At 45.8% G+C, this 23,942-nt stretch overlaps 1 protein-coding gene across 11 annotated transcripts in view; it reads right to left on the minus strand.

Annotated features, from left to right (window-relative positions):
* The window catches only part of SMOC1 (SPARC related modular calcium binding 1), a 798,909-nt gene that overhangs the window by 207,498 nt on the left and 567,469 nt on the right, over window positions 1-23,942 (minus strand). For all 11 annotated transcript variants that reach the window (XM_086937178.1, XM_086937176.1, XM_086937174.1 and 8 more), the window contains one exon: window positions 1,985-2,090. In XM_086937178.1, the coding sequence (XP_086793304.1) occupies window positions 1,985-2,090 (106 nt within the window). The remainder of the gene's footprint in view (window positions 1-1,984; window positions 2,091-23,942) is intronic.

The following is a 23,942-nucleotide window of genomic DNA, read 5'->3' on the forward strand; positions in this document are numbered from 1 at the left end:
CAACCAGGATTCAAATCTGTCCCCCTCTGGTTAAAGTCATAAACATATGAAATATTTCCATTAAAAAAACTGACCCTAGTGATGAGTTATTTTCATTTACTTTAATTTTATGTGTGTGTTTTGCCCTTTTTTGTTTGGAGATCATACAAAACAGTAGCCGTTCCTGCTTCCCTTTCCTTCATGTGAGATATGTCATAGTTCATCAATATTTTTTAAACCCAGTCAGCTTTGTTTTTTTCTATTTAGTGCTGCAGTCTTTACTTTTGTGTGAATGGGCGTCTAGTTTATTTTAGATTCCACCTTCTATTGCAATAGTGGAGTGGTTGTTGTTGTTTTATCCACTTTCTGACTTTTAGAAACGTTTCCAACTCATTATGCTCACTTAATGTTCATGCGTTCATATTTTAGACCCAATGCCACTTGTGGTAAACCAACCAATTTGCATGTATTTGTTGCCTGACAATGTGCAAGTTACCTGTTTGTGCCTGTTTAGAATATCGCATGGTCATAGTTTTGACCGGTCCCTGACTGGTATAATAACTCCACCCACGCATGTGGTGCACCAGTTTTTTCAGAAAAAAAGTGTGGCAACATTACATAGTCAGAATTTTGTGGAACCCTGTAAATTCTAGAACTTTTCCTCACAGAAATATGAGGAGCTAAAAAGCTAAATTGTGACGGTTTGCTAGGCATTTTGGGTAACAAACCGTAGTGAAATCTGTGCCCGTCACACCTCCCTTGTCTCCCATGGGTGTGTAGTTCTCAGTAATGTCTGCCTCTGGTAGTTTTTCCGGGTGCCAGTGGAGCCCAGTATCATTTCTGCAGCTAGCTGCATTGTTATACAGGTAAGCTTGAAAGGCAAAATCTTGATATTTTATTTCTAACGTTTTGCCTGTTGCGGATGACAGGCGTAGCCTCACAAGCAGGGTACTGTTTTTACTGGAAGAAATTTGGGAACTGGATAGTACAACATTTGTTATTTAGAACTGAATTTGAAACCATTTTTGGTTCCAAATATTAGCCAGAGCACATTTCCCAAAATGTCCTCAGAATAAAATATTTTGGGTAACCCCAAGTTCAGAGTTTTACAAACATCAATATTCCTAAACTCATTAACTTAAGCACATTTAAAAAATGTATAGATTCCCATTACACCCACTTTTCACTCATTAGATTTTGCTACAAAAAATGATGCATGGTCATCACACAATGAAAAATCATTATATGTGGTAGCTCAGTTGTTACCTCTGAGCATCACATGTTATTGACAACTGATAATCCCTGTATATCCTTGCGAGCTGACGAGTTTGATGTATGCAATGGTATTTACTGTGGTAAATCGCCCACCGGGAAAAATGGGACATTGTTGTCACCTCCTTTTATTTTTTTCCTACTTATTTTCATTACTTTTTGATTTCAACAATTAGTTCATTTCGGAAAACCATGAGCGATGTGTGCAAATGAACCCTAGCAGTATTCTGAATTTTGACTATTTTCCAGAATTGTATAGCTTTCCAGTTCACACTTGTGTTTCACACCTGTTTTAACCACAAAATGCAAGTAAAATAGAAAAAAACAACTCTCACTTAGAAAGTTATAACTGTTGGAAAAAAAGTTCTCCCAAGTCAGCCTGTTCCTTAAAGCTATGAAGAGGGTGATCTCTACAAACCCCGCTTTTATTGATACCATTTTAGAAAAAGGAAAAAACACTTTGCTGCACAGCACTTTTTCCCATTGCTTCAAAATCTGTAAATGGATTTTGCAGCACAAGTGTGGGGCCTTGAAAGAGTATGGGGGCTTGGGAATAATGTCACCTCTAACCCTTCTTTCAGTCTAGTGCTGGTCGCCTGCTAAATAGGCGTAGTCTGAATACCATTTCACTTTTTGTTCAATTATTCATTACCTTGCAACACTAATTCTTGCTTGCGTTTCAACATTCTAGTTCATCGGCTTTTGTCTCTTCAGAATGCAGTCATTGACTTACCTCTCACCACCTGCAGGCACTGCAGAGTTAATTGAATGCACCATGTCCGTTGTGAGTGCATCCAGTAAACTTGTTATGAACTCGATTTTCTTCCCTTCTGAACACCCTGGAAGAAAAATTAAAACCAAAAAGAGACAATGTGGGTTGAACATAATTGCTCTCTGTTAACAGTAAGAATACCCGGTAAATAATATGATGCTTCCTATATGGAAACTTTTAAATATTCCCAATGTATACCTATAAGATAACTCAACATACTTCAAACTCCCAAAATGTCTATTTCTGGTCTCCAACCTCAGTTTGTCAACCACAGGGACAATGTGCAAGTTGTCATCTAATTCTTGATGGCAAAATCATATGCAGATTCTTTTTCCCTAGAATGGCACATACAGACCGGGCACTACGTGCTTCCCTCTACCCTGCTCTGTGACGGTGGTGTATATTTATTTGAAAGGAAGCTCTATTTTCTGGAGACAAGTGCTGGGTGCCTTTATTATCAGGAAGACTGTGCCATCTTAAAAAGCGGTTGCTGTGCTTTGGCAAACGTGAAGTACTGAGCCTTGATGAAGAATATATATTCTCATCAAAAGAAGATTCTGTTTCCAAGTTAAAAATCTAACTCAGTGCATTGACCACTGGGATCTTTTTGCCCAGATAAAATGTGTCTGTATATTGGTGAAAATAATTCTGTGTGGTACAAAATAATAGTCCTTCGTTGTACATCTACTCGCCTTCCTGGAGTGGGTGTCCCACATGCCGCAGAACAGGAGGAATTAAAATGTGCCATAGCAGCTCCTGAATATTCCGCGGCCCCTAAAGCTACCATTTGATGTTGCTGGAGACTGGAAAACAATTCTTTCAAGATAGTCCAGGCTTAGTGCAGAGACTCTAATAAGAATAATATTTTACTACTTGTAGCTTCGTCCTATTAATATAGTAAAGGAATTTGACCAGCATTATTTAAAGGCATGGGGCCAGATTCACAAAGGTAAAATCAGACGAAAGTCTAACTTTACGACTTTCAGTATTCACAAAGGCCATTTACAAGTAGTAAATGTCCTTTGTGGATACTGAAAGTCATAAAATTAGACTTTCGTCTCCTTTTACTTTTGTGAATCGGGCCCATGATCTTTGTTTGGGTTAGTTTATAGGTAAGGAATTTTCTTTGTGGTAAATGTAAGGCTTATTATGCGATTGCTGGAGTCAGATCAGTAGGAGCGAGCAAAACCAAATCATCATGTTCTTTAGGACTGTGGTTGGTTGTTATACCCATATTAAGGGGCAGGGTACATTGACTAATGCAATACTTACCCAGGTTTGTTCAAATAATTATATTATCAATTACAAAATACATGGATCAGTAACCCACGTTGGAGTATGCACCATGCCCTCCCCTGATTTAGTTTGTCAAAGGTGAAACTTTAGTCTATAAAGCAGACAAATAGTTTGGATGTTTACTCTGTGGATTTTAGAAATATTACCAAAACAGTCCTGATTTTATTAATAGTTGAACACTTATGGTTAAAGACAACCTGGATGAAATATATTTACTGTTTCTCCTGGACCTACTCTTCCAATTGTTCTAATAAGAGTCTAGTGAATAACTTGTCTATAGTAATGCATTTGGATGATACTTCTTTGACCTGATAAACGAAACGTAAATAGTTTAATAACTAGCTGTACTATGTTGTATCAAATTATTGATGATCTAATAGGTGTCCTTAGCTCATTAATAGGGGAGCTTTAGCGAGTATACCATTCCAACAAATCAAATGAAATAATGAAATGAAACAAAAAAGTATAAACCAGATCAAGGCTCATAATTGTCTTCAATCTTGAATTTTTCATTACTTCAAATAAATCTAGTGCACAGGTTAGCATTCCATCACAATCTTCTGTTGGCCAACTTACCTATCCTTTTCAGAGCATATATATCTTATATATAGAAATCCACCACACTTTAAAGGATCTAGTCATGGTTGGTGATCACTTTCAGTCCTAAAAGAGATTTGAAGTGTACAAAGTCTATAGTTGGAGAAATAAATGACTGTGTAGTGGAGTACAGTACTATACCGATGTGATACCTGGGTGTACTGTTCTCCATGATCAAGAAGAAATTTGCTCACCAGCTTTTGATATCCTCTCCTCAAAAAATTATAAATTGTCTTTTGTCTCTTCATGTCTTTTTGTGGCTGGGTCTGTAATTTGTCTTGCTCATATGTGGATAATCAACTCTTCACTTCTCTAAGGATGTGAGCCTTAAAATGGCGAGTGACCAACAGAACACAAATAGGATATTTATCAATGAGAAGCAAGGTCCTCAATAATCTCTTGATCTCTATCAGTATGTTGAGCTAATTCTGGAGATAAATATATACTGACCAATACTAATTTATTGCCCTGAACATGTTGATCCTTAAAACAAACTTTCATTGCCTTGATTGTATGAGAGTTGGTAGGAGAAGATGTTCTTCTGTGACCCAAATGGTTTGTGCCAAGTATTGATGATCTCCCACTAAGGCACCCTTTGTAATTTGGAACAAATATTGAGCCAGTGCACAAGGTTTCTTGCAGACGTTAGACATAGTATTTAAGAAATAATTTTTAGGCCATTATAGGAAAATGCTTGTTGCCTTTTGATGCTGTGTTACCCATAACAATCCCAGGGCAAAGTATTTACATGGGATAGCAGTATCCAGATTTCATCTATTTTGGATTGATTCGAAATGTCTCCTGGGCACTAAAAGCAAAGATTTAATTATCCAAGTCTCTTCCCCAAACAAGTCATTGTTTAAAGTTTGGCTAACAAGTGATTGTTTTACTAAGCAACCTGGATTTGTTCCCTCATCTAATGAAATGGCCACTTCATCAGCTTCTTTAAATGTTAAGACCTAAGGCCCAGACTGATCATTAAATATAACTGTAGATCATTTTACAAGGATTACTAGAATGTCTGGCCAATCTGCCCATCGCCTTAATGGGAGAATAATTGCTAGATATATGGGCTTAGAAATTCTCAGCAGGTTTGTTCCTTGTTTACCTGGGATCTCTTTCAATACATTTGAGTGTCTTCTTTCTTGTTACAGATAAGCCTAAATATTTCTCTTGGATCTTTATCATTATTCTATGTCATCCAACTCAAGTTTGAAAAAGTCATCAAAATTAAATACCAATCTTATTACATTGTCTATTCAAAGTATCATTCTGAATTACTCATTTATAGTTCTGGATTGTGGATTGGGCTTGGGGGAAAGTCTGATGCATATCTGACAGTTGTGTCTTGCCTGTCAGTAGGATACCACAGTTGTTGTAGACCAACCCCTTGCCAGTTCAACTTTTTGGATATTCTTGTAGGAAAGGTTAACACAATCTCTAAAATCTGCCAGTTCTAGGACTTTGTATCTGTGTTTATAGATGCATCCTATTGCTGTAGATGTGGTAATAAATTAATAAACTGGCTCACTTGTGAAGAAATTAGTTTAATTTATGTTCTACGCTTGTGCTGATGAACAATATTGCTTTATATGAGGTGTAAAATTTGTAATCTATTTATTGCTGGGTAGATATATAATATGGTTATTAGTTCTGAAGCAATTTCACTATTTCTGCGCTGAATTGCGCATTGCTTCAATGATTTCCACAACTGATGTTATTTGAAAAGGCCTTTAATATTTTAAGAAACATGCAATCTTGACTTGAATGTTCTAAATTTAGAGCATTAAACACGCTCTTGATCTTGATAACTGAACTCCCAAGGCTTATAACAGGAAATTCCTAAATTCAATCAGTGCGATAGCGAACACCAGAAGTAGCCAATGTGAGCTATCCTCTGTTGGGTCTTCTCTGCCTTCAGAAAAGAAAGAAGAGAGTAAAACCCTGGAGAAATTATATTCTATTTCAGGTCCTATTTCCTGTTGGAAAAACACTGATGAGAAAGTCTTGAACAAAGAGTGGCGCGACCGGTTGGCGAAAAAAAGGCAAAAGAAAAAAACTCCAACACTTTAGTGTCTAGAAATAGGCATGGCCTCCTCTTTGAGTTGTCTCCAAGATTTATTGTGCTAACTATTTTAAGCATAACCATAGTTGTCAAAGAGCCTCTTTAACTAACTCTGTAAGATCTAACACTTGTTTTCTCTGGGAATTCGAAAAGAATAGTGGGCCTTTTTCAAAGAATTTTCGCGCAGCTCAATATCCACACTTTGGTATGACACACAGATACACCACATTTTCTTTTGTGCCATCAAGTGAAATGCAATTTTACCATCCAATCTGTATCAGTGTGGACAGAGATATTTGCTCTATGGTTAATATAGAATGGCGAGATCCCTATGGAGGTGGCAGTGTAAAATTGCCAGTAGTGGCTGAGTGTTTTTTCTGATGAAGTGAAATTTGTCTAACTGGACCAATCATACCTAGTGAATCAAGACTGGTGAAATTATGTATGTTATGCATTATTTCACTTCTTCCCTATCCTTTAAAAATGCTGATTTTGCTATTTGAACCCTCTTTTAACAGTCTCTTTCAAGGCAAAACTCATTTTAGCCTACTTCATTTCCTAGCTTCTCCAAGCAAGTGGTGCTGCTGTGACATTATTCCTTATTAGGTCTTGCTGATACAGTGCATGCTCTGTGCTGTGAGAAGTATTGAATACAATTCAATTGGCTTACAGCGCGCCCACATCACACCATTAGTTGTTTTTGTGCCACTCTCATTCGACACCACTATACTCTTTACTACCCCAGTCTGCTCTATGCCACTCTTCTATACATCACTCCACACCACTCTACTCTGTGCCACTCCATGCCACTCTACTCCACGCTACTCCACGCCACTCAACATCACGCCATGTCACTCCATTTTACTCTATGCCACTCCACACAATGCCACTCTATGCCACTCCCCTCTATGCTATGTCACTCTAATCCGCTTATGTACGCCACTCCACGCCACTCTACTCTGTCACTCCACTCCATCACTTCCCTCTACTCCATGCCACTCTGCTCCACTCCACCCCCTCTACTCCATTATACTCTATGCCACTACACACAATGCTACTCTACGCCACAGCACTCCACTTTCTCCACTCTATGTCACTCCACTGCATGCCACTCCACACCACTTCACTCTATGCCTCTCCGATCCACTCAAATTTATGCCACTGTACTCCACATCACTCTACTCCAGTCTATGCCACCCCACCCTGCCATTCTACTCTGCACCGCTTCATGCCACTCCACTCTATACCAAACGAATCCTTGTCACTCTATGCCACTCTGTGAAACTCCAGTCTATGCCACTCCACTCACTGATTTGCCATTCTACTTTACACTACTCCATTTCACTCTATGCCACTCTACTATGCGCCACTTCAGTCTGTGCCACTCTACTCTATGAGATGTAAACAATGTGGACGAACCCACTATGTGTATGCAATTAAATCACTGTGAATAGTAAGAACATGGACCCATTAGATGTTCTTAAAAGACCCCTCACACACCAACCTAGTTGGTGTCATGTTTCATCATTGGGGTCCCAACCGGGGGGCCGAGTGCCTCCCGGTTGTGCTACGACACCTGATTACAGCGGAGCTGGTGTTGTGCACAAACGTGGTGTAAGGTGAAAAGTTTTGACAAAAAAAACAGCGCAGGCGAATGGGTCAAGCAGGGAAGCAGTAGGGGGTGGGGAGATGGTCGAGGCAACAATGGGAAAGGGTGGGAGAAAGCAACACTGAAAGGGGGAAAATACCTCAATTGAAGCAGGATCAGCAATAAAAAATAATGTGTTGTTGTGGAATGTAACTGGTGAGCACTTAAAGCGCTCCAATACCATCGGCTCATGTTTGCGCTATGGCAAAACAGAGCATGGAGCGAGCGCTCCAATACCATCGGATCATACAAAAAAAAAAAATGTGCTGTTCATGTTTGAACAACTTTATAAGAGTTGGATTGGTTTATGTACACGTGCATGCATTTTAGTGGTATGTGTCCTCCCTGGACTGGAAACGAGCATCCCTCATCAGCCAGGATAGCTTGACTACAGTGGCATGGAGAGCACAGAACCCATGCCTGGGCATACCTGTATCACTCGGGTTGACAAATGCAAAAAGAACAATTAATGGACAGAATGCAGAACAATGTCATACATTTACCCCAGTGCAGAGATCTGTGCCTAAATCCATCGTTTTTTTGCTCCCCATGCCATTCCATGTAGGAGATGGGTAGTAAGTCCACAGATAAAACATAACACATCTCTTCGAGACAGCGCATGCGCTGTCTAGCCGAGCAGCATATGTGCTGTCCAGCCGAGACCTACAAACAATAGATTTCACACAGGCAAACCCTACTGGCTTTGCCAATACTTGTGGTGAGGCTAAGGCTAGGGAGATGATTTGGCATCTTTTGACAGAGAATGTGGTGAAAAGAGCCAGAGCTGCCGACTATGGGGCTGGTAAACTGAGTTGGAGCTTCGGCGTCAGCTTAACATCTTTGATTTAGGGCAAACATCCTGCCTACACACATGTTATGTTATGTTATGTTATCCTGATTTATTGAGCGCACAGCTGCCCCAGCAAAGGGGCGTCCTGGCGCTAGTGCAGAACAAAACCGGACAGGAGGTGGGAAACACAACACGACGGCAACAAGAACTAAGGGGCTAAGGGGAAAAGAAAAGTTTTAACCGCCATGAATGTGTCCTTGTGTAAAGTAACTGGTGCTAATGTCAGGTGGTCCAATACCTTTGGTGGTATTAGTACTATATAAAACTGTACAACAAAAAAGTAACTGGTGCTAATGTAAAGCGCTCTACTACCTTCAGGTGGTGTTGGTGCTTAATAGCACTGCACAAAAAAAGTAACTGGTGCTTACTGCTTAAAATACAAATGTGAAAAGCAGAGTGGGCAGAGGAAGGGATCTGGGGAAAGAGGGGATCTGTGCAACCGGAGTTCAGCATGCACAAGCATTGACTGGCAGGAGGTTGACTGGCAACCAACAGCAAATGCGGGTTGCCACGTGGAGATTAAGTAATTTGCCTAAGTTTACAGTGTCCTCATGAAACGTAACTGGTGTTAATGTAAAGAGCTACAATACCTTTGGGTGATGTTCGCGCAATATAAAACTGTACAAAAAAGTTACTGGTGCTAATATAAAGTGATTCAACACCTTCAGGTGATGTCGGTGCTATATAAAACTGCGCAAAAATAGATGTGAAAAGCAGGGTGAGCGGAGGAGGGGATCTGTGCCTTGGATTTCATCTGGGCAAGCAGTGATGAATGGGCAACCAACAATAAATGTGGGCTGCCAAAGGGAGACTAAGTAATTTGGCTATAATCACAAAATGTGGAACGGAGGCGGAGGCTAGGGGGACGATGTGGCATCCTCTTGGCAAAGAATGTGGTGTACGGGCCACAGCTGCTGACTATGGAGCTGGGAACCCGGGTTTGAGTTTCGACATCGGCCTAATGTCCTTGATTCTGGGCAAATCATTTAATCTCCTTGTGCCTACAAAAATGAATGTGTCCTTGTGTAAAGGAACTGGTGCTAATGTAAAGCTCTCCTACACTTTTGGGTGATGTTGGTGCTATAAAAAAACTGTGTTAGGCTGGTTTTCAGTAGTGAACATTAGGAAACACATTGCATTGGCAACCACATTAAAAGGCTCCTTTTATTATGGACACGGAGGGGCAGGCAGATCTTGATGTCATCAAGACTCCGCTTGGCTTCTTTGAAGAGATTTCACGCTGAGTATCAATGGTGCACCGAAACACTTCACCAGTGAATGCGAAAAAAGTAAGAAAGTGTCCCGACTGGAGAACTTTTGAAGAAATAGGGTCCCACCCAATGTAATAAGATGCAACTAGGTGAGACGTGAACAGTTCAATCATTTCGCACAGGAGAAATGTGGCTAAGCAATTACAGAAGAAGACACAGGTACTTTAGAAGCTCTGACATGCCCTGTGATAATGCCACATGTGTGCCAACTAATAGCAGCCATGCACACATGCTGTAATCCGCACCTCAGCTGTACATTAACAGGACTTTAAAAGGCAGAACATCACCACTCACTAGAACAAAACAGACTACAATGGGGTTTAAAACAGTGATTGGGTCAGGGGAGAGGGTGAATTTTGGATGGGGCAAGCACGAGGAAATGCAAGGGATCAAGGAGATACAGAATGAAGGAGGTGGGGGGAACTAAATGCAGCAAGGATTTGAAAATCAGTGATGGGGAGGGGGTGATGTGTGGATGGGACATTAGGGTGGGTGGGAGGAGACAGAACTTGTAAAAACACAAGCACTGTGTAGAGTGCTGAAAAAGAAAGAAAAAAAGTTGGTCCTAAATGTTCATAAAATCGGGAGAAATGGATGTTTACAAGCAGTGGTGACTGGTGACATTTGAAAGTGGTGGGCATAAACTTTGTGGGGGAGCACCATGGCAAGCGAGTGCAGCCAGCGAGCCTGAACACTTTGAAAAAAAGAGTGGTTAAATGGAGCATTTTCAAGCAAATTTGAGAAGCAAGAAGGTTAATAAAGCAATTGCCATCTCTCAGACTTTGATATGCTTACTCAGAATGCCCTTTGGTTTTTCGACCCTTGACTTCTGGTATTTTTATCTCTGAACATTTGTCACCTTCTCATTAGCTCCAACTGCTTGTGGTCTTCCCTAAACATGGAAACAACAACGCGCTGCCCTTTTACAACTTCTGATTGGCAAAGGAAAGTCAGCATTATTTTTTGTTCACAGAACAACCGTATTCTGTGGGCCAAGGAAAGATGAGGAGGGTTGCGCTAGTTATTGGATTTTTATTATGTAATTTTGACCTGGTGTTGTGGTGAGATCTAACTTTTTATAATTCACGATAACGAAGCTTTGTATGCAAGTTAAACGGGAACTTTGCATGCGCACACAGGAAAAACCCATCAGCTACCAACCATTCCTTTGGAAGGATTAGTGTGCCCCACCCAGCCCCACAAACCCAGCCTTCTTATGTTCCTGTAATTTCTGTAATGAGGCGGTGATTATTTCTTTTTTTGAAAGATTTTAAACAATTTGGCACACAGCTCCAGAATAAAGCAGGGATTGACATCTTAACTGGGAGACAACTGTGAAAACAGTCAATTAAAGCTGCTGCGGACACATTTACAACTCACTTTCGGAGGAAGCTTAGGGCAACTGAACTTGTGCAAAGGCTAAACAAGTAACATGCAAATCGCTTAGCACATAATTCACAGACACGTAGACATGTAGCACGTTACATGTGCCAACAAAGCATGTACAACAAAGTACTTGCGTTATTATTAGGTGACCTGTGGTTAGGTTACACTCAGGTGACAACATACATTCCCGATCAGTTTTATTTATGGCGGTGCGACGCCGACGGGTGGTGGGGATGGCAGTGAAAGTAGCCCAGTAAATACACAGCACAAAATGAACACACCAACTGGATGCCACGTGCCAGAACTGGGCCAGGGCCAGACAGTACTGCCCCTGGGGCCAGACTGCACCAGTCTCTGCTTTGAAGTACTCGCTCTTAACACTGCTAACACTCTTTGAAGTGCAGGGTCAGCCACTCTGACTGCACTTCAAAGAGTGTTAGCGTTAATAGAGTGGGAAGGAACGCCACCCGATTCAGCAATTGATTAGAACAGCCGGCGCAAAATAAAATGCAGTGTGGACAGTAATGCAAGTAAACCGATCTCATCTAAGTGTTTCCATCCTGGAGGCGCCTGCGGCCTGCGTGTCATTGTCTACACCCCGGGCCTCAGCCCTCACTCAGACAGTGGCCGGAGGCGGCTTCCCTACTGGTTGACATTCATTATAAATTATCTTCGACTTAAGTTCTCCATACACCGCCGCCTTGCTCTATGTACATGATACATAATCCACAAGAAGCACAAGTTACTACTTGTGTAACAATATATCTGTAAGAGACATTAGTTAGTGATAGATTCCTTACCTTAGAATATCCCCAGGCGTCAGACTGGATCCAGAAATGTTTTGCGTAGCAGTACCCTTGCGCGTCGGTAGGCGTCGTCTCCGGCTCCGCTTCAGTCGTCGGTGTCGTGGGCGCAGTGATGACGTCGTCGGAGTATTAAGACGCCGCCTCCGCGTGCTGACGTCAGTTCTTAGCCACAGCTTTTCCGCGCCAGAAACGCAGAGCCATGCTAAAAACCAACACTGGTGCCAATGAAACTAGGGCCCTGAAAGGGGATGACCTTAACTCTAGATATCGGTTCGCAGAACGGGGAGGATGGGTGGGTCGGTAAGGAATCTATCACTAACTAATTTCTCTTACAGATATATCGTTACACGAGTAGTAACTTGTGCATCTGAAAGAGACACGTTAGTGATAGATTCCTTACCTTAGACTAGATACCCCAGCAATACCATCCCCGGTGGTGGGTCTGCGAACCAATAATCACACCAGAAAGTCCTGGAGGACGGAACGGCCAAAGAAGCCATCCCTCCCGACTTGGCTGTCCAGACAACAGTGTCTTGCAAACATGTGCAGCGAGGCCCACGTAGCTGCCTGGCAAATGTCCTGCAAGGGCACTCCTCGGCCCAAGGCAGTTGTAGTCGCCGTGGCTCGAGTGGAATGAGCCCTCAGCCCAACAGGGGGTTCCTTCTTAGCCAAGGAGTAACACGCCTGGATACACAAAGTGATCCACCGCGAGATGGTCCGCTTGTGCACCACCTTTTCCTTCTTAGCGCCCACGTAACAGACAAAGAGTTGGTCATCCACCCGGAACTGGCGTGTGCGATCCAGAGAGAAAGAGAGCGCATGTTTTGGGTCCAGACGGTGGAGCCTTTCTTCCTCCTTCGAGGGATGCGGAGGCGGAAAGAAGGTGGGCAAGGTAATGGACTGCCCGATGTGGAAGGCCGCGACAACCTTGGGCAGGAACGAAGGTCTCGTCCTTAACACAACCTTATCCGGGTGAACATAGAGGAAAGGAGGTTTAGAGGATAAAGCCTGGAGCTCACTCACTCTCCTGGAAGAGGTGATGGCAACCAGGAAAGCAGTCTTCAGAGTAAAAAGGCGAAGAGGACAGTTATGAAGTGGCTCAAAGGGAGCGCACATCAGAAAAGTAAGAACCAGGTTCAAGTTCCACTGAGGCATCACGAAGGGAACAGGTGGAAACGTGTGCATGATGCCTTTTAGAAATCAATTTACAATAGGGGACTTGAACAAGGATGGCTGGTCAGGCTACCTCAGAAAGGCTGAAAGGGCAGAAAGGTAGCCCTTGATAGTGCCCAGAGCAGAGCCCTGCTGGGCAAGAGAAAGAAGGAAGAGGAGAACCTCAGAAAGAGGGGCAGAGAGAGGATCCACAGCCTTTGCTGTGCACCATGCCACAAATCTGTTCCACCTGCAGGCGTATACCGACCTTGTGGAGGGACGCCTGGCTGCCAGAATGATGTTACAGAATTCAGGAGGCAAGTCAAATGGCCTCAACTGTCGCCGCTCAATCTCCAAGCATGGAGGTGGAGACTGGACAGGTTCGGGTGGAGGACCGTCCCCTGCTGCTGCGACAGAAGGTCCTCCTGAAGAGGCAGACGAACCGGGGGATCGACTGACATACTGAGTAGCTCGGGATACCGGTACCTTCGTGCCCAGTCCGGAGCCACAAGGATGACTTGTGCCCGGTCGCGCTTGATCTTCTTCAGCACTCTGGGCAGAAGTGGTATAGGCGGAAAGGAGTACAACAGACCGCAACTCCACTTGCGACGAAAAGCGTCTCCGAGCGAGTGCCGCCTTGGAAATTCCAACGCGCAGAACTGATGACATTGCGCGTTCTCTTCGGTGGCGAACAGATCTAACCAAGGCTCTCCCCACTGCAGAAAGAGACCTTGAGCTACGTCCGAGTTCAGACACCATTCGTGATCCATCATGCACCGGCGGCTGAGTTCGTCCACCCTGGCATTCAGAGAACCTGCCAGGTGTTGAACCACCAGGGTCACGCCCTGGTGTTCCAGCCATTGCCAGAGACGCAGAGCCTCCTGGCAGAGGGTCCATGACCCCACCCCGCCCTGTTTGGTGCAGTACCACATGGCGGTGGTGCTGTCCCTCAACACCTGCACTACACTCCCCCGGACAGAGGGGAGGAATGCCTTCAGTGCTAGACGAATTGCCAGTAGCTCCAAAAGGTTGATATGGAGCCGGGACTCTGCTGGAGACCAGAGGCCTCTGATCTCCATCTCTCCCATGTGGCCTCCCCAGCCCTGGAGGGACGTGTCCGTCACAACCACGTGCTCCGGTTGGGGAAGAGAGAGGGATCTGCCGCTGACACAATCGCGGTCTGTGAGCCACCACAGCAGCTGTCTCGCAGTGCCCTCTGAGATCAGGACATGGTCGGACAGGTTGCCCTGATGCTGGGCCCACTGAAACTTCAGGTCCCACTGCAGAGCCTGCATCCGCCAACGGGCGTGATGCACCAGAAGGATGCAGGAAGCCATCAGCCCCAGAAGCCGCAGCGTCAACCTGACCGAAACTCAGGATAAAGGCTGAAAGATTGGAATCAGAGCCTGTATATCCCGAACCATCTGTTCCAGCCATTGCCAGAGACGCAGAGCCTCCTGGCAGAGGGTCCACGACCCCACCCCGCCCTGTTTGGTGCAGTACCACATGGCGGTGGTGCTGTCCCTCAACACCTGCACTACACTCCCCCGGACAGAGGGGAGGAATGCCTTCAGTGCTAGACGAATCGCCAGTAGCTCCAAAAGGTTGATATGGAGCCGGGACTCCGCTGTAGACCAGAGGCCTCTGATCTCCATCTCTCCCATGTGGCCTCCCCAGCCCTGGAGGGACGTGTCCGTCACAACCACGTGCTCCGGTTGGGGAAGAGAGAGGGATCTGCCGCTGACACAATCGCGGTCTGTGAGCCACCACAGCAGCTGTCTCGCAGTGCCCTCCGAGATCAGGACATGGTCGGACAGGTTGCCCTGATGCTGGGCCCACTGAAACTTCAGGTCCCACTGCAGAGCCTGCATCCGCCAACGGGCGTGATGCACCAGAAGGATGCAGGAAGCCATCAGCCCCAGAAGCCGCAGCGTCAACCTGACCGAAACTCAGGATAAAGGCTGATCGGGTGGGTAAACCCGAAACTGCGCCGAGTAGAGAACTGCTCCAATGAAAAGGAGCTTCTGGGAGGGACACAGGTGTGACTTCGGCACATTAATGGAGAACCCCAGCTGGTGCAAGAGGTCTGCTGTCGTGGCTGACGACTGTCTGGGGCGAGCCCGCCTTCAACAACCAGTTGTCGAGGTAGGGGAAGACTGAAACCCCTAACCTGTGCAGATGAGCTGCGACCACCGCCATCACTTTCTTAAACACCCGTGGGGCGCTGGTAAGGCCAAAGGGGAGCAGGGTAAACTGAAAGTGCTCGTGGCCTACCGTGAACCGCAGATAGCGGCGGTGGGCCGGCTGGACGGGGATATGAAAATAAGCGTCCTGCAAGTTCAACGCTACCATCCAGTCTCCTGGGTCCAGGGCAGCTAACACCTGATCCAGAGTCAGCATTTTTTACTTCTCCTTCCGGAGGAAGCCGTTGACATTCCATAGGTCCAAGATAGGGCGTAGGCCCCCTTTGCCCTTCTTGGGTACCAGAAAGTAGTGGGAGTAGCAACCACACCCTACTTCCGGCCCAGGAACGCGCTCAATGGCCCCCTTGGCCAAGAGGGCCGAAACTTCCTCCTGCAGAAGCCGCAAATGATCCCCCAATACGCGGTGGTGTTGCGGTGGCATGGCTTGAGGGGTCGTCTCGAAGGGGAGAAAGTAGCCCCTTCGGACGATTTGCAGCACCCACCTGTCCGATGTGACGGTGCGCCAGTGGGATTGGTGATGGCGAACCCTGCCCCCCACTGGCGTCACATGGGCCTGAAAGCACGGACTAGGAAGGTTTTGAGGCGGATGCTGCAGGGGTAGGTGTGGACTGGCCTCGCCTTGGACCCCGACAACCGCCACGGCGGTTTCCACGTCCGCCACCGCGCTGGATGTTAGCCTGCGGCGCTTGGCTGGCGGCACGTGTGGGGGCGCCCCTTCCTTCGTCACGAAAGGAGCAAAAGGCACCCATTTGATGGTGCGGGCCGAGAGGCCCAAGGACTTGGCCGTAGCCCTGGAGTCGTAAAAGCGCTCAAGCGCATGGTCTGCCTTGTCGCCAAAGAGGCGACGGCCATCGAACGGCATGTCCATAAGTGTGTTTTGGACATCAGCCGAGGAATTGGCGGACCTCAACCAGGCATGACGATGAATCGCCACCGTCGTTGACATCGCCCTGCCGAGAGAGTTGGTAGTGTCCAGCCCACACCGGATGGAATACCGTGCTGCATCCCGGCCCTCCACCAGGGCTTGGCCGAGTCTAGCCCATACCTCCAACGAGCAGTGTCGCAGCACGTCTGCGACCGTGTCCCACAGAGAGTGGGTGTAGCGGCCTAAGAGGCACGCAGTATTAACGGACCGCAATCCCAAACTTAGGGAGGAGAATATCTTTTTTCCGTAATTCTCGTACCTCTTAGATTCCCGGTCGGGGGGAGCCGACGGGAATGCGGTCTGGGAATTGGATGCCTGGATAACCAGGCTCTCAGGGGTGGGATGGGTAGACAGAAATCAAGGGTCACCCGGAGCCGGGCGGTGGCATCTGGCCACGTTCCTATCCACAGGCTGTCCTGTGGCGGGCCTGGACCAAGTGCCCAAAAGAACGTTTGACAAGGCCTCATTAAACGGCAGTAGAGGCTCGGCCGAGCTTGACTGCGGTTTAAGGACCTCAGTGAGGAGGTTAGTCCTCACGGCCGCGACGGGGAGCTCAAGGCCCAGGGCCTTGGCCGCCCTCATCAGCACCACGCTATAAGCAGCCCCCTCCTCTGTAGCCACGCTAGGAGGGGAGACAAAGCCAGTGTCGGGCGAAGTGTCCAGCCCACTGGCCTCCCCAAGCTCTCCTGTCCAGTCCTCAGAAGACTGACACTCCCATGCCAGAAGGTCCTCGGACCCATCCCAATCCTCCTCATCACCCACAGCCTGGTACTCAGGCTCAAAAGATGGGGCCGGTCACTGAAATAAAATTCTCCTAGCGGCGTTGAATACGGTGCCGAGCGGCGCTGCTCCAACGCCAGACCCGAATCGAGGACAGGACCAGGGATGACGTCGTCCTGGGCGACACCCAAGGGACCGGCGTCGGCGAGGTCGTTAAGTCAATCCGGCGACTACCCGGATCCGGAACTGGACCCAGTGGGGCCCTGCGGTGTCGGGACCGAAGTTGCTGACGGCGCCGGGGCCGAAGCCCCGAACGGCACCGGTACCGAAGCACCCGGCCCGCGTGGGGACCCAGTCGGAACCGCTTGGCCCGAAGGCGCCGCAGAACTCGACAGGGGAGCGAGCGCCCTCATGGCCATGAGGAAGTCAGCAATCTCCCCCGGCGTCGCGTCCTGCCCAGGGACCGGCAAGTGTGGGGCAGGCCGCGACACCTGCGGCTCCTGCAGAGCCGCATGGGCGGTGTCGCCCGAACCCCGACCGCGTCACGCGAGCGTCGGGGGGAGTCAGAAGAGCGATGGTGCCTCTTCGACTTCTTGTGCCTCTTACCTGAGGACTTTGAGCCCGAAGACCGATGATGACTCCCGGAGCTGTGGGGTCTCCGGCCCCGCGACCGGTCCCTCGACCTCCTTTCGGACCGGGACCTCGAGCGGCCCGGGGCAGACTGCCGAAGCTCGAATCGCTTACGGGACCGCTCCCGTCTAGCCTTAGACGTCAGGGCCCGGCAATAGACTTTTTTCCAGATCTGCGCTAGCTGACGCTGAAAAAAGAAGAACTGAACTGTCAGCACGCGGAGGCGGCGTCTATATACTCCGACGACGTCATCACGGCGCCGACGACAGACGCGGAGCCGCAGACGACGCCTACCGACGCACAAAGGTACGCACAAAGGTACTGCTATGCAAAAAAATTCCGGATCCAGTCTGATGCCTGGGGATATTCTAAGGTAAGGAATCTATCACTAACGTGCCGCTCACGGTGTTTGCTGCCCGGGAAGGACTATGTGGGACCTGTGCGCTTTGTTAGCGCTTGTGACTCTGTGTGGGGCGTCTTGAGGGGAAAGGATTGAGACTGCACCAGATGCCGAGGGACTGCGAGGACCAGCAGGCTCTCTGCTCCCCAGCTGCTGCCTCTTCCCTCTGCGTTCCCGCCCCCCCCCCCGCCTGCAGAGTATATATCTCGCTCCTAATCCCGCGACGCGCGCGGGACATAGCCCGGGGCGAAGCCTGGGCACAGGGTGGGCCCTCTACGGCCCTCAAAGGCCGTATAAGGACTGGACGGGCCACCCCCTTTGGCTGATATATTGCAGGCCCTCTATAAAGAAGGTAAAGACCCCCTCTAATCGACCTGTTTCCATATTTGTGGACTCTTTCCTATACCACGGCCCTGTATCCTTTTACCACCATGACCTCCAAGGGGGACCATTCAACCAGCAAAGCTGGCACTGGGCAAACGTTCTCCCTGTTAGATGAGTTAAACCTCCTATGCAAAACCAAATATGCTACATTGGAAACTCCTCCTCCGCCCAAAAGCGTTAGTACACTCCTAGACAAGGCTACACTTTTAGATCTCCCCATATTATTTAATAAATCTTGCAGTCCAAATACACAAAGTATTGAACTCCCCCAGGTCCCATCAGCGAAAAGGAAATATAACGATGCCAATCAAGATGGAAACAACCCCAAAACCCAAAATTTGTGCCGAAGCCCATCCATAGCTAATTCCCCAATGATCCCACTGATTGCTGGGCTTCCAGAGGCCATAACACCCCCTCCCCACCTGCACATACTACCCCTTATTGAACAATTGGTTAGCTCTATGATAGCCCCGTTGCTAGAAAAAATTAACATGTTAGGGGATAGGCTTTCTGGGATAGAGAAAGCCATCAAGTCAAACTCGCTGGTTGACAAATGCAGTGACACTTCCAATTGTCCTAAGTCACCTCCTACTCACCTAGGCTCAAAACTACTTGTGCAGGATAAAAGGCGTCAAACACAACTTGCTGGCCCTAATGCTCCAGGGCAAAAAACAGCTAAATACCCCGCTAAAGTCCCCCCCCCCCCAGCTGACCGCACCTAGAGCAGGTCACAATAAAGTTAATTCTATTCATGTACCCCCGGAAGCGGCCCCATACGTGTGCATCCTTGCGGGTGTACCTGCTCTTCCACCTGGAAAAACTGAGAGCCAATATGACTTAGTTAATAAAACCAAATTTTGGCTGTCAAAAAATAGGCCACTGCCTCGTAAACTATATGGAGCAATAAGGAGCGTTAGAAGGGTGGGTTGGTTGGGCTCTCTTCCTAAAGATGTCGCGGGGGACCTGGTACTAGTGAGACTTAGAGACCGAAACATTGTACCTTATTTGAAAACTTGGCCGCCTCAAGTAAGAGACGGCCCAATATCAATATGGGACTTACATGACTTCTACCCCATAATCCCGTGTTTCCCTCCCTGAATATCTGGACATGTAACAATGACCAACCACGAACTCCTACGTCTAACCGCGAACTCCTCTGATACTGCCTTAATTCTGGAGTGGAAAATAATTTTTACGTCTGGGACCCTACCTTATTGTATCTTGGTCTCATAAAATGTTTTTATTATTATCTGGATTGTAAATTGTATTTATTATGAACTTTTATGGTTTTGTATTTCAAAAACCGAATAAAGTATATTTGATTTGATTTGATTTATCACTAACATGTCTCTTTCAGATACACCGCTCGTGGCTCGCAATACTCACGGGGAGAGGGGGGGTTGCACGGGGGGGTCTAAAAATAATATAAAAATGAAGCTTTAGTTACCTGACCGGGGGGCGGGTCCGCACCACCTCTGCTGTCTGCTCCTGTGCCGGGGTCCCGTGCGTTGACGCCTTCCAAAGTTCTCTGCGAGTGGCTGCCAGCTGGCAACTCCTCTCAACAGCGCCAGGATTGGCTGAGGGCATGTGTCCTCCCTGCCCATTGAAGACCGAGGGCTGCGCATGAGGCAACCCTCGGTCTCTTAAGGGGAAGGCTCAGTGCGCATGTTCGGGCTGACCGTGAAAATTAAATAGCCCAAAAATGAACAAGCGCACTAATGCACTGTCACTCAACGAGAGTGCTGCCGTAGCCCTGCCCCCTATCAGCGTCTGTGTCCTACTTCTGACGCTAATTGCAGCAATCAGGACTCAGAGACCTGATTGCTGCAATTAGCATCAGAAGTAGAATGAGTTTGGGGCCGTGGCATTAGTGGGGCAATGCCCCAACTCCCTCAATGGACAGACCACCACTGTTTACAAATACTTGCTTTATGCTCTGGGGGGAAGGCTAAACATAGGAAGAGGCATGACCATGCATGCCATGAACAAATGGTGATAAGGAATGTGAGACAGATGATGCAGAGAGCAAATGGGAAGCCTGTGGGTGGGCTGAAGCCCACAGATGAAACACAATATATTTCTTCAAGACAACGCTGTCTAGCCGTGACCAAAAATGTTTTTTTGAATCAGTTGCTTTAGCGATTCAGTGAATATCCAAATATCCAAAACCCTTAGGTTACATTGGATTGAGGTACATAAAAAGCAATTATTGTGGCAAAAGAAGTTCACAGCAGATGGATCACCTGCATTAGTCAGTATGGCAAAGTGAAACATTTCTGGTGTGATACCTATGAGGAAATGTGGTTGTTCAACAGCATGCCATATCTAAAATGGAATATATATAGGAGAGCAAAAGGAATGGAAAACATATTAAATTATTTTACTTAGGAGACCTTACAGAGGAACATCATCATGTCTCAATGAACAAGGCAAACACTAGTAAAATAGGAGGTAGGAACAGTGGCAGGTCTATTGGAGCAGTCTTGGAAAGAATCATAGATATTAATAAAGTATGTCTGTTTCTTTCCTTAGGGAAGGTGAGGGCAGGTAGCCTATAGCATTTTCAATACTTACCTGGTACCTCCTATAAGAGGATCACTTTGAATTTAAATACTTATCTCTTACTTTATTGGGATTTGTGCGTGTTCCTCCAATTCTCTTTCGCCTGTGTAGGATTTTCTATTTGGATGAATGGGAGAGGGTGTATGTGTCTTTCTGTGTGTACCTCTGTGTCTGTGTGCCCGCCCACTAAAAGGGTCGTACTGTTCTTCACCTCATTGGTAAACACAGACAAACCAGGCAGACACTGTCTGTTTGAGGACCATGGCGCTACGAGGAGCAGTTCTACAGTGTGCTTAGATATTTTAAATGAATGTGTTTAAAAATTCTTAGAGCAGAAATATTTACATTGGTGCTCTCTATAACTGACCCTTTATACAGGTGCATATTTCACTTTTTGTGTTTGTGTGTCAATATGGCTTTGTGAATGAAAATGAATTAGTAACATTTAAATTATGACATTTTTTTATCATGGTATGCGTAAAATCATATCAGTGTTCCTTTACTGTGATGTCATGTTTTACGTGAGCTAGATTATTAAAGTCATTGTGCTATGTCTGTGCCTCTTTAATGTAATGCCATGTTTTTTTTAACTTGATGTGCATTTGATTCATAAGATGGCAATAGGGACTACTACTTGGAAGACGTCTTTGGAAACAAACAAGGCGTAACTTTTGTTTTGAAAACAGACTTGAAATAAGTTAGCTGTTAAGGACTCCAAATTTGTCAGGATGAACACTTTTCTTGGGTCCATTTTCGTCCCATATCCTTTTGGGTAACTGGACTTAAACCATGACACAGGTGATGGCCACAATTTAAATTAATGTTTGTCTGTGTTGTTGAGACTATTGGGCACAATAATTGGGCGTTGATCTCAGGTCAAGAGCATTCTCCTCAAGCTTAAAGGGTCCATCTTGTGAAAAGGAATCCTGTTTCGCTAATGGTCAACAGCAATGACTATTCTAGAATGTTCCTCTGTTTGATGATGCCTTCTTGGGTTGAGGTGCACTGTGAAATCATTAAGTGTATAGCGTCTTTAGAGCATTATTTTTTAAAATATGGCGCAAAGCACCTTTTTCACAAAAAATATTTTAAGTAGGAGCTTCGAATATTAAAAAGGCTTTATTTCTGCATGTGCTTCTCCCCTAAACATGAACATTTGTGTATACACAGTTGGCATATTTTGTTTACTTATAAGTCCCTTGTAAAGTAGTATACCTAGGGCCTGTAACCTAGATGCTACTTGTGGGCCTCCAGCACTGATTCTGCCACCCACACAAGCAGCCTTTCAAACCTGTCTCAGGCCTGCCATTGCAGGGTCTGTGTGTGCAGGTCACTGTATTTTTCGACTTGGAATTTAAAACTGCTTGCCAAGCCTTAAACTCCTCTTTTATTACACATAAGTCACCCTAAGGTAGGCCCTAGGTGGCCTATAGGGCAGGGTGCTGTGTTAGTAAAAGGTAGGACATGTACTGTTAGGTTTTGCATAGCCTGGTTGTGACAGGCACACAAACTCATTTTTCACTACTGTGAGGCCTACTCCTCTCAAGGGTTAACACTGGATATTACTTAGTACACTTTTAAGCTGTAATTCCTGACTGGAAAGGAATAGCATCATCATGCTGTATATCTTTGGAATGGTAAGGATAAATCCTCTTTACTGGTAACGTTGGATTTAAAATTGCTATTTTAGAAATGCCACATTTAGAAAGTGAATAATTCTCTGCTAACTCCACGTTAGCCCCATATTTATCTGGCACAGAACCTCCTACCCCACCGATCACTGAAAAGTAATGGATGTATTCATCAAAGAAATCCAAGGAAAAATGGAGTTGCACTTGATAGGGACTCTATAGATAGCAGTTTAAGGTAAACATACAAGAGATTTATTGTCTGGGAGATAGGATCGTATGAGCAGAATTCACATTGTAGGAACCTACCTCCTCCCAATGCAGCACTGTGGCTTGTCTCAAGGATACTGAACCACAAAACGAGGTTGTTGCTCATACAGCTTTTCTCAGTGGTCTCTCTTGAGTCTTGGCATATTTATGGGCTGTTTATTTTCAGGTACTAGTTGGTGTTAGCACGCCGAGCATTGTGAAGTTATTTTTCAGTCTCACTGTGCATGTGCTTTGCCGCTGAAAGCATAAGGTTAAACTTGGTTATGCCTAATTTGCTTATTTCACTTTCCAGTAAGGCCATCATAGCTGGAGAAAGAAATACACAAGTGGCATTGAAGTTAAACATCAGATATAGGTAGCAATGTCTATTTATAACACCCACATGTATGACTAAGATGTATGAAGCCACAGAGCACCTTAGTGTACTTGCTGGCTACAGTTTTAAAACCCAGGAAGCAACACCTGGCAGGGAAAAGTGCCCTGCCATGCAGGAAAGCTACTTTCATCCATTTTTATGTCACCCCCAAGTGTGCCAAATAAGCCTACAAGTGGGTGAGCTTAAAGAATAATAGCCAGATATCCTAAATATTAAAGAAAAGTGTATCCCTACAGTGAACAGTAGCTGCCATTTGCGGGAAAAAGAACATTTTGCCCTAAAATCCTCAAATTGTGAATAATACCCTATTTCCATAATTTGGCCAGAGAAAATAATGGAAACCTGCTTGAAAGTTATTTTTCACTTTTTATCGAAAATCTAATTCAATGGTTAAAGCAGAATTCTGATGGCTGTAGTGGAAAAGTCGTTTTTAAAAAGTGTACTTTGTGTTGCCTGAAAAACCAGCAGAATTAAACCAGCTCTTGCGTCTGCCTGTCCTGTAATGGTTGTACATAGAATTCCAATAAGGTACAAAGTGTCATCCAATAAATTACAATATAGCCACTTTAAAAGCCAAGACAACCTAATCTAACCAGTTTTGGTGTCTGTCTTACCTTTAATGGTGGTTGTAAATAGCATTCAAATTATGTAAAAAGTGTTGGCCCGATAGAATAAAAGACAGCTACTTCAAAGATAACCAGGAAGACTATTGTACAGCAAAATGATCACTTAGCTTGGCTGAGTTATTT

This window comes from Lissotriton vulgaris, chromosome 9 (assembly GCF_964263255.1).
Source record: "Lissotriton vulgaris chromosome 9, aLisVul1.2, whole genome shotgun sequence".
NCBI classification, from domain to species: Eukaryota; Metazoa; Chordata; class Amphibia; order Caudata; family Salamandridae; genus Lissotriton; species Lissotriton vulgaris.